We start from the raw sequence: 11,349 nt of genomic DNA, 5'->3' as shown, positions 1-11,349 counted from the left end.
CTGAGCGGTTGGGACGGTAGGCATACTGAAATGGGTCCAGTGTGGTGGGCCTAGCCACTCGAAGCACTTCATTATGATAGGTGTGAGTGCAACGGCCAGTAGTCATTCATGCTTGGCTCAGGGAAATGCTGAAGATGTCTGTGAGGACATCTGCAAGCTGATCAGCATATTCCCTGAGCACCCGGCCAGGTATGTTGTCAGGACCTGCAGCTTTCCGTGGGTTAACTCTGGACAGAGTCTTCCTGACATCTACTGCAACTCTACAGGACTGCAGTTGCAAAGCAGGACTGCCAGAATACTGGCCAGCTAGAGATGAAACAGCGGGCAGGCATGACTGCTTAAACATGGGTGGCACGATAGAGCCGGTAGCTTGCTGATGGATCCGCTGGTAGAGCTGTCAAGATAGATCAAACACAAAACACATGACAGGACAGGGTCAGGGTTGTAATCACATTCACAGACTGTGGTACATGACTCATTCATTTTTAGAATAGGCTATACATTCATATACAGTACATATAAACATTGACATAAACAGTGGCCACCTCTTTTTTCCATTTAAACCTGTAAATAAAGAAAGCATTTTAGGATTTTGAAAAGTTTACAACATAGAAAAGGTTTCACGTAAATTGAAATAGTAAACTTTTGTTTCCATTGAAGAACACAAGTTTGTTTGTGTATGTTTATGTGTGCATGCTTGTGTGTGTGTGTGTGTGTCGTTCTGCAAAAATCAATTATGTATTTTACTGTATAATAAAAAATTGCTGGGCAGTTGCCATGGCAGTTGCCATGGGGTTACATCCCTACTCTTTATGAGAAGTGTCCTGGGATTTAACGTCTCATTCTAACCTAGTTACCTTTTCTAATCATGATTACACAAATGTTTGTACTAGCTAATCTGTGTGTGACCGAAAGATATTTCTGTAATAGCTATTGAGCATCCCTAGTGTAGTGATGATGAGTGTGTCTTATGCTTTGAAGGGATTTGATGACATCAGGTGGCCACCACGTTCCAAGTCAAATGACATGTTTGTATGAGTCATTGGTCATTTGTGAAGGACAATCCCACAGAAATGGAACAGAGGATGATCCAGATCATATTTCTGTCCATCTCAAACAAGCACTGAATTAATCTTATGCACAGTGTAATCAGAAAAGCTATTTATACACAATAATGAGTCTCCACTAGCTCCAGTGTTTGCAGAACTTTGTGCAAACTGATTAAAGGTTAAATCAATATAGTTCTTCATTATTGATTTCTCTTCTGAAACCATAAAGGAGGCACATGCGAGATTGCTAGGATCTTTGTCTTGGGAGAAAAATCTGCAAAACAGCTCTCTATTTGTAACCATTGCTGTTTGTAACGGGTAAAGGATGGGCAAGGAGATGCAGGGAACCGGCAGAACAGTCAACATAACTTTTATGACATAAACAAACTTAAACATAACTGTGGCATGGGGGGAGGGGTGTGGTCATGTGTCTGTCTATGGGAGAGGGGTAAGGCTTGTCACCTGGGTTGTGATTACTCTAACACCTGTCTCTCATTATAGTGATGGCGGAGGGAGACCTGATAAGGCACGCCAGAGCATCAGTGTGGGAGAGAAACAGCAGAGAGAGACCGAGTGTACAGAAGTGCCATGTTCTCCATAGTGTGCAAAGATCTAATGAGTGTTTTGGAAGCCTTTTATGTTTATGTTGAAAGTGAATTATTGCCCGAGTGGAAAAATAACAAAAAGTAACTACGCTGTATAGAAAAGAGTGAAAGCAAGAGAATAAAAGACTCACGCTGACAGTTCACTGCCTTCTGACTCCTCCATTGCCCACGAACTTGAACCTATCACAATAACATAAAACACACAGACAGCGCAGCTGCGTGCGTCTCTCTCTCTCCGCTTTATCCCTCTCCTGCTGATTGGGCTGATTCAGTGCTGGGCATCCATCGTTACGGCCCAGCCATGGTCTCCTCCTCGTCACACTCCACCTCAGATTTTGCACTTATTGAAATAAATTGGTACTTTTATTCACCAAAGTGGCATTCAACTGATCATAATGTATAGTCAGGGCATTAATAACATGAAAAATTACTATTTCAATTTCACGTGCAGCAATGACAGCTTTACAGATCCTTGACATTCTAGCTGTTAGTTCGTCCAGATACTCAGGTGACATTTCACCCCACGCTTCCTGTAGTACTTGCCACAGATGTGGCTGTCTTGTCGGGCACTTCTCACACACCTTACAGTCTAGCTGATCCCACAAAAGCTCAATGGGGTTAAGATCCATAACACTCTTTTCCAATTATCTGTTGTCCAATGTCTGAGTTTCTTTGCCCACTCTAACCTTTTCTTTTTGTTTTTCTGTTTCAAAAGTGTCTTTTTCTTTGCAATTCTTCCCATAAGACCTGCACCCCTGAGTCTTCTCTTTACTGTTGTACATGAAACTGGTGTTGAGCGGGTAGAATTCAATGTAGCTGTCAGCTGAGAACATGTGAGATGTCTATTTCTCAAACTAGAGACTCTGATGTACTTATCCTCTTGTTTAGTTGTACATCTGGCCTTCCACATCTCTTTCTGTCCTTGTTAGAGACAGTTGTCCTTTGTCTTTGTAGACTGTAGTGTACACCTTTGTATGAAATCTTCTGTTTTTTGGCAATTTCAAGCATTGTATAGACTACATTCCTCAAAACAATGATTGACTGACAAGTTTCTAGAGAAAGCTGTTTCTTTTTTGCCATTTTTGACCTAATATTGACCTTAAGACATGCCAGTCTATTGCATACTGTGGCAACTCAAAAACAAACACAAAGACAATATTAAGCTTCATTTAACGAACCAAATAGCTTTCAGCAGTGTTTGATATAATGGCAAGTGATTTTCTAGTACCAAATTAGCAATTTAGCATGATTACTCAAGGATAAGGTGTTGGAGTGATGGCTGCTGGAAATGGGGCCTGTCTAGATTTGATCAAAAATGACTTTTTATAAATAGTGATGGTGCTGTATTTTACATCAGTTATGTCCTGACTATACTTTTGTGATCAGTTGAATGCCACTTTGGTGAATTAAAATACCAATTTTCCTTCCAAAACAGCAAAATCTGTGCATTATTCTAAACTTTTGGCCACCAGTGTGTGTGTGTGTGTGTGTGTGTGTGTGTGTGTGTGTGTGTGTATATATATATATATATAGTGTTCCAATTTGAGTTTCCAAAGGTCCCAGTAAGTAAACATATATGTGTATATATAGTGTAATTTTTTGGAAAGATGTTTTTTAAATGTTTCATTAGCTGAACGATTAACAATACTTAAAACAATAATATATATATATATATATATATATATACAGCCGGACATTGCAAAAAACGCGGTAATGCAGCGCACATAATCTCATAATGATACAGCAAAGTGCGCGTTCCCGTGCACGCGCGCTCTCGCTCTGCCTCTCTCTCGTGTGCAAACTATTTTCAAAATGCTATAAATAAGGCTGTACATGAGATGTGCTCACACTAAAGGCGTGGTTGCTTGCAGGTGGACCGTTGCTGTTCGGTCTGTTCTCCATCGCAGCTTTCTACAAGCAGGACTTTTCACCTCCGTGGAACTAAAACAACGCAAACATGCCTAAATGCCCCAAGTGCGAAAAGGAAGTGTACTTTGGTAAGGAAACTTACGTGATCATATTTACACACAGGCTACTTTTTGAAATAAAAACAAAATATTAAAAGAAAGTCACATTCGATATATCATACTATATTGTTATACAGTTGCTTATAGCCTATAGCTATTCGATTTTTATTTTTATTTTTTAAATGATTTGAACTAGTTTGAATCAATGATTTAACAACATTAGGGAGTTACTAGGAAGAGTGACTGTAACTGATAGTAACTGATGCACGTTGATCTTATTTCCTGTTTACAACTTATGCAAATAGCTGTTAAATAACTTGTGCAGACTTATATGAGTGTACCAGAGCAGTAATATTGTAATACGGCAATAACACAGAAATACAGTATAATACGTTTGTATAAAGAACATTAGACTTTTTTTAGAGTCTGCAGAGTGCTGAACTGTATGTGGTTGCAGGGCAGTTAGACTAAAACCTAAATTATTTAAAAAAGAAAAAAAGAAAATTCAGATTGTATTTAGAATATGAATGGAGTTACATTGTTATGTATAATTATAATAATAAAGAGACAATAAAATAGGAACATTAAATGGCAGGCATTGGTCAGCACATACTAGACTGTCAATGCAAATAATGGTCTTTAAGTCGTTAAAGAGCTCTATTGCCATCCAGCAAATACATATTATAATCAGAGAATAAAAGAGAAATGAAATGGAAATGTATAAATAATCAGTTAATTGTCAGTGGGATATTTATTGTTGATTTTTGAATGATGCATAAAAGAAAATAAGAGATAAGTTTTGCACATTTCTCTTATGTAAGTTTCTGAGCTGAGTCTTGACCCATAGACCTGCATTTCCTTTGAGACTCAAATACAGTTGCCCTCTCTCTCTACTGCAAGTTTGGGCTTGGGTTTTGTCCTTTCACATAATTTGACCATCCATCCTCATTCTCTTTTTCCTTCCTTGCTGATTTACATTACATCCTAAGCCAAACTAAACATACTGTACCAGGTTGTTTCTGGCAGGTTTTGGTCCTCCGGCAGTGTAGGTACAGGATTTGTCAGTCACTTTGGCTGACACAAAGGCTTTCTCTGAATGTACAGCCATTAATGAATTGGTAACCTTTTACAATAAGGTTATGCTAATTATATTAATAGTTTAACTAATTAATTAGTTAATGCATTAGGTAATATTACATTTTCTTCTATATAAATGCTATAACTAACAACTTATGTTATATACAACTTTTAATGTCTAAAGTGTATTAATATATGTAAAAATTAACATTAAACAAGATTAATAATGGGTAAAAGTAATGTAAATAGATACAACCTTATTTTAAAGTGTTAATGATGCTTTTTCTTTTTATCATCATGTAGTTTAAAAAGTTAATAGTTGAATTTTCATTGAAAGATATATCTGTTATTCAAACCCATTTTAGCTTAGAAATAGATAGATTTCCTCTGAGGTAACAAAAGAGATCCACTCAGAGCACATCTCTGCTCCATCACCCATTTTATATTCGTTTTTTAATTTTTTTTATTATGTTTTATTTGTAGAGCGCATTTGTAAATATGGATGCACATAAACGTTGATAGTTTCCACGTTTTTCCACCCTCTATAGACCTTATTCATGCTAGTGCAATCTTTGATTTTTAATGGGAATGACAGTGAGGCTGTAAGTCTATCCCTCACGGTCTCTTCAATGGCACGAATGGTATAAAGCTGTAAAAAGCTCCTAGATCACATCTGACTTTCCACAACTCATGTTGTCTGGAGTTCTTTGTATACTGAATGTTCTTAGATAGATATTTTATCATTGTTTTGTCTGCGGAATGATCCAAAAACACTTTAAACTGCCGTACAGTCCATTGAAGAGACTGTAAGTCTATCCCTCACAGCCTCGTTGTCATTCCCGTTAAAAATCAAAGATGGCGCTAGCGTGAATAAGGCCTATATATCATCTCTGTTGAAACTCGCTGAACAAATTAACACTAAGCAACCACCAACCCTGCCGCACCCACATCCTGAGTACCTTTACAAATGCAAAAGAAAAAAAATTTGTACATTCCTGCAACACCTTTTTAATTCTACATTTTCAGTTCACTTCCAGTGATTCTCTGAACCAGTAACCTCTCTGTCATGCAAAATTTCTTCACATGCCTGGTGGTACAGCACTCCTTCACTCTCACTTATTTATTGTTCTGATGGAAGCAATCCATGTACCACAACCCCTCAGGGATGAAGGAACGAGAAAAAAGTCCACCCTGAATATACTATATAAGGAGAGACATGTCCTACTTTTAGCTGAGGCATCATTGGCAGAGAAAAGATAAAGATGTGATCAAAATAATACAATTTCCAGCCTACACAATAACCACAATGAGAATGTGTCTTCTGAGAATGTCATTTCTATGAGAGTTTCATTATAAAAATGCTCAAGTATGCTGTAACTCAGAATCACTGGCAATCAATTAAGTGCGACTCAGAAAGTGTACCTTAAAAATTTATTTAGACTGAGAGATATTCTTACTTGCAATTCCAACAGATTTAAATGAGCGATTTTAGCCGTTTGCTAGTGCCCGCCCTTTTATAACTTCAGTGATGTATCCTCTTTCCAAAACCCCACCCACCAAAAACAGGTCAGCTAACCTGATGTCAGCACATGCAAAACAGGAAGAGAGTGTTTTTATTCGCTAGTTTTCTGATGGGCTAAAATAAGCGCACAATGGTCCCTTTTGGGTTGTATAGTATTGTTACAGGGACAGGTGCAATGTCGCAGGAGGACATCTAGTAGGGATCTCACAGTGAAATCTGAAACAGTAGGTTGTCTTTTCTTTAGGTAAAATCAGCCTGTGCATACCGAAATATTTGAAACACTGCCCCCAGTGTACGAAGCGATAAGTGTTGTTGGGCTTATGGGCACATGTGAGCTCCATTTTCTGGGTGTCTTATCCACTGGTTCTTTTTAACGTGACATGGCATCTAAAAACGCGTCACTCCTGCACGAGCTGCTGAAAAAAACATCAAGATACGCCACAACGGTCAAATACGACCATCAACCTCACGCAGAAAAACAACAGAAGATGGATGGAAAAATGTGTTCAGTGTGTACAGTCCCTAACAGTGTCTTTTTATTTTTGTGTAAACAATAGACGCAGAATAAAGTTAGGAGTAATTCAACCACAGATTACAAATCTGTAGACTTTACACCCAGTCTTGAACACTTGAGAAGGACCAGAGTGCGATGAAGAGAGATTAGTGTATCCTCTGTGTATCAGCCTGCTGTGGGAAGTAATTATTGCCTTAGGTGTGGCTCACATGACCAAACCCATTCTTGGCAGTATTGCAAGGACTGTTGGTCCCAAAACCAGTCAAGTGAATTCCTTTCTGCCTTGTTTGTTCTTTCAAAATGTTATTTTTCACATGGACCATTGATTCTGCGTCCAGCTCTCCCAGTCTGTCTGGATCATGTGTTCATAGTCCAGCACTAAACAAAAGAGCCTCCTGTGTAGTCCACTATAGTGTGGCATGACTAACTGACTCGGCCGGGATAGGTATGATGCTTATTACAGCTGTTGTAGGCAAATATTGCAGCTCACAGTAGTCCATAACAGTAGACATTGTGTTCTGTATGTGCCATCCTTCAACACCCAGCATACAGCATAAAGAATAAAGCAGTGCTCGGTGTCTGCAGCCTTTACTAACACCTCATCACATTTTCAACATTATGTCGCAGATGGGAACTGTTAATCAGCCCTTTGTCCATCCCTTAGTTTTTGCATGCCAGAAAGCTCAAAGTGGCTTTAAACGAATCTCTTTTATTGTCTGGAAGCCATAAGTATGATATGTCTTTGGCGTCCAAGAGGTGTCAACGCTTGCCAAAAACATTTATTATAAAAAGGAATAAATGAGCACCTCCTGTATTGGAGTCTCCCGAGCACACGTGACTTTGTCTCTTCTTCCTACTTCTTTTACAATGTTCATCATGAGGGTTGTTTGGAGAAAATCTTTCTGCTGAGGGCTGGAGATAAAGACTGTTTTATCGCCCCCTTTATAGAGGAAGGGAGTAATAAATTCCTATGGGAGTGTCCCGAGTGCAGCGTCCACACCCACTTATGCTGTCGCTGTCATGACTTTATCCACTTTGAACAGGAAAAATACTGATCTGACAAGACTTGCCTTGATTCTTTCGGTACACTGGAATTGCAGACAGACATAATTAATCTGACCTGAGAACAGTCCAGCCTTGAGCTTTGATCATATAAAAAGTTCATCCCGCTTTCATTTGAGCTACAACATTTTCCAGTGTCTGGATTATTTTATATTCCCTTGTCTCCAAAAACAACTGGAAGGCTAATGAGTGATCATTTTGATTATTCCTAGTTGTCTCAGACCCAGACAGAATCTGTGAACTTTTTTCACATTTTCTGTGATGATTTCAGGGGGAAAATGTGTTAAATGGAGTTGAGAGTCCTATGTTTACATACACTTCAATACAGTCAGACTAAAACAATAATTTGTTTGCCTTAGGTGTGTCATGTAAATTGTAGCGTGACTTCGTCCAGCATGTATTTGCGTTAATTGGACCACAGTTGGTCTTGGCACAAGGATGTTCCGAAGACAAAGTTGTTGCTCATCGCTCATATTGAACACTGTAGCTTAACTACTCAAAAACCTACTGAAGCACAATTATCAATGTGCATGTAAACATACTGACTGTTCTTGGTAGGTGAAATTGTAATCAAACTAGCCAAACTGTTTAATGGTCAAGAGTCTAATTTATTTGCCACTAGCACCATCAAACTGCAAGAATAATTACTTTCAAAAATGTTTCCCCAACTCTCCCCCCATCTTCCATTGATTGGACAAACAGATGCCACCTCAAACTCTCAGCATTGGTTGAGCTATGTTGGGCTGGTCAGAGTGCTCCCTTTCTGGGTCTTTTGCTACACTTTTGGGTGTTTACACTTTGAATGTTATGCTTGGATAGAAGACCCCATTTTAACACTAAAAAAATTGAAACGTAACCTTTAATAAATTAAGAGCAAGCGAAGGGGGATGTGTAGAACTGTGTGAAAGCCACTCGCCATGGGCACAGTTTCTGTGTGAGCCTGCTTATAAGTGATTTCCAAATTTGTCTGAATTAACAATGTTTATCCATGTGTTTTAGCGGAGAGAGTATCATCGCTTGGCAAAGACTGGCATAGACCTTGTCTGAAATGCGAGAAATGCAACAAGACCTTGTCGCCTGGCTCACATGCAGAGGTAAGTTAATGGCCTCACAAAATACACATGAACTGCCAACCTTTTACTTGGACAGAGCAGAGATTAACTTACTAGGCAGAGTTAATGGAGTCCAGTTAACTTTTGGCATAGTTTCCCCTGACATAAACACTTCGGGGGGCTATGTTTTCAGTGTAGTTTGGTTTTGGGGAATGGCTCTCATAATGGCCCTCATTCAAGTCCATTAATGTGTGGCGCACTGACTAATGTGTTTCAACTCGCAGCATGATGGGAAGCCCTATTGTAACAACCCATGCTACTCTGCACTCTTTGGACCCAAAGGTGAGTCACCATTCTGCAATGCATCAAAGTCTTGGATAAGGTATCTATTATACTGCACTGTAAGTTTATCCTTCAACTACAGTAGGCATGGTAATGTTTGTCCTCATAAACGTCAGGGCTGATGACAGTTGTTGGACAGTCCCTAACTATTATTGAACAGCCGCTCTCTCATCTGAGGAAGTTATTCAAATTTCTTGGCTTTGACTTCAAATACAGTCATATCATTTTGCATTATCCAGTTACAATTTATGCAAAAGTCTTCCTGTCACTCATCCAGAAAGTTGTTCTGAATTACATAATTCAATTGTGCGTCAATGCTCAAATATTGTTGAAAGATTGGATGAGATACAGTGTTTTTAATGGCTAATGCCAATACCTAGAGAACAGGCTGCCAATATAATGCCTACATAGATGATATCCCCATTTGATAAAAGTACAGTTTAATTAAATGTGCATAAATAATTGCGTAAATGCTTATACAGTATATTCACACAAAAAAATTCAAATACAAAGTGAGCCTTATCAATTGAAAAGTTTGTCTAGATATTTTGGAACACATTTTTGGTAATGCCGATAAATTTATGGCCAAATATTGGCCGATTAATCAGCCTAAACGATAAATCGGTTGATCACTAATCCTCATGTGATCTAATTATCTATCTCTTCCTCCAGGGTTTGGACGTGGTGGCACTGAGAGCCACACATTCAAATAGGCCATTGTAAAGGTGAGATCACCATATACACTATTCAACTGATCAGTTGTTCTATGTAATACATTGTAAGACATCAACTAACTGTACTCTTCCATTTACAGGTTTACACCGTCTAAAAGCATGTTTTTAGGGGCACGGATGCCACTATTTTTATCCATATTTTGTTAAGCCAAAGAAAAAACCAAGCCATGACCAAGCTATACCATGTTTAAGAAAGTACTAATTTGTATTAGCTGTTTTCAAATGTTATCTGCTAGCAGCATAGAATGATGCTAGCAGACACTGTTCAAACCACTTTTTTCAATTAAATTGAACATTATATACATTAAATGTATGTTTAAAACATTTTGTGCAAAGTTCTTTCTCAAATGATGTCCCACTAGTTTGAAACAAGGGTGTAACCACATATTCAGGATTAGGGGAACCAAATGTAATAATCTGAGAATCAACTATGGGAGAAAACCAATCAGTTCACCACAAATATGCAGATTGGTGGGAATTGTCCCCCTCAGTGTCTATGGCGGTTACAGCCCTGGTTTGAAAACACATGATCACACTTGTGCCATAAGAGCAATTTCCACAGATGTTGAGTTTTGTCTGGAAAAGTTCATTATCACTCACATGGTTACAGGTTCCAAAGCCACAGAACAGATGTGTGTAAATCAGAAAGTGTAGACAGTAGGCAATGTTAATTTCGAGTAATGCCACAGTTTGATGATTCAAGTCAGGCCAAGTTTAGCCAACTTCAATTAGCAGCACATACTTACAAATCACTGCAGACGGCCAGGAAACAACCTGCCAAAGGGCTTAATTGGTAACTATTGCTTCAAATCGTCACGATAAGCAATCAGGGCATATATTTAGAACATCCTTATAAGGCAACATACCAGAATGAATGCATGCTATGCTCAAACAGTGCATGCATTTCAAAGTGACTCAATAGAGTGTTGCATAGATCACAGTGATCAGAGACTTCTGCTCTGTGACTGTTTGACTTGTGTGCACACACACCTTAAACTCTTTCCCGCCACCCAACAAAGAATGGCTTCTGGTGGGTCAGAGGACTGCGGTTGCCATGGTAACAGACACAAACAAGACCAAACAGTGACTTGGCCAGTGTTCACACTGTCTCTTGCTTGCATTTGCCCCTGAACAAAGATCCTTTATCTTACTAAGATCTGGAGGGTGAGAATGAGAAAGGGTCTTTTTTCACAAAACATTGAACCCGTTTCGCTATTTAAAATATTTTTTCAATGAAAGAAGTATTGAGCACACAGGGCGAAAGGCAGCTATTTTTATAGCAATATAATTGAGATCATGCAGCTGTGCAAGTTCCACCCTGTTGCTCTTGCAACCTTCTCACACAGGAAAGATATCTCCAAATCAATGGTATCCATAATTTCCTAGACTAAATAACTGAACTGAAACTCCTGTGAAGCTGAGGAT

The 11,349-nt window shown here is 38.8% G+C and overlaps 1 protein-coding gene across 1 annotated transcript; it reads left to right on the top strand.

Annotated features, from left to right (window-relative positions):
* The first annotated feature begins 3,484 nt into the window (after positions 1 to 3,484).
* On the top strand, positions 3,485 to 10,248 carry LOC127411367 (cysteine-rich protein 1-like). Its single transcript, XM_051646895.1, has 5 exons — positions 3,485 to 3,651; positions 8,796 to 8,890; positions 9,133 to 9,190; positions 9,863 to 9,915; positions 10,005 to 10,248. Exons 1-4 carry the CDS (start codon positions 3,612 to 3,614, stop codon positions 9,901 to 9,903), a joined length of 234 nt encoding a protein of 77 aa, XP_051502855.1. The 5' UTR covers positions 3,485 to 3,611; the 3' UTR covers positions 9,904 to 9,915; positions 10,005 to 10,248.
* Positions 10,249 to 11,349: the final 1,101 nt, after the last annotated feature.

The sequence above is a fragment of the Myxocyprinus asiaticus genome, chromosome 20 (genome assembly GCF_019703515.2).
Source record: "Myxocyprinus asiaticus isolate MX2 ecotype Aquarium Trade chromosome 20, UBuf_Myxa_2, whole genome shotgun sequence".
Classification (NCBI taxonomy): Eukaryota; Metazoa; Chordata; class Actinopteri; order Cypriniformes; family Catostomidae; genus Myxocyprinus; species Myxocyprinus asiaticus.
This window is presented reverse-complemented; position numbering and strand designations above follow the sequence as displayed.

Coding starts and splice junctions, on each gene's coding strand:
- LOC127411367 (XM_051646895.1), top strand. CDS start 3,612: ATGCCTAAATGCCCCAAGTGCGAAAAGGAAGTGTACTTTG. Junction 3,652..8,795: donor CGAAAAGGAAGTGTACTTTG/GTAAGGAAACTT, acceptor CATGTGTTTTAG/CGGAGAGAGTATCATCGCTT. Junction 8,891..9,132: donor CGCCTGGCTCACATGCAGAG/GTAAGTTAATGG, acceptor TTCAACTCGCAG/CATGATGGGAAGCCCTATTG.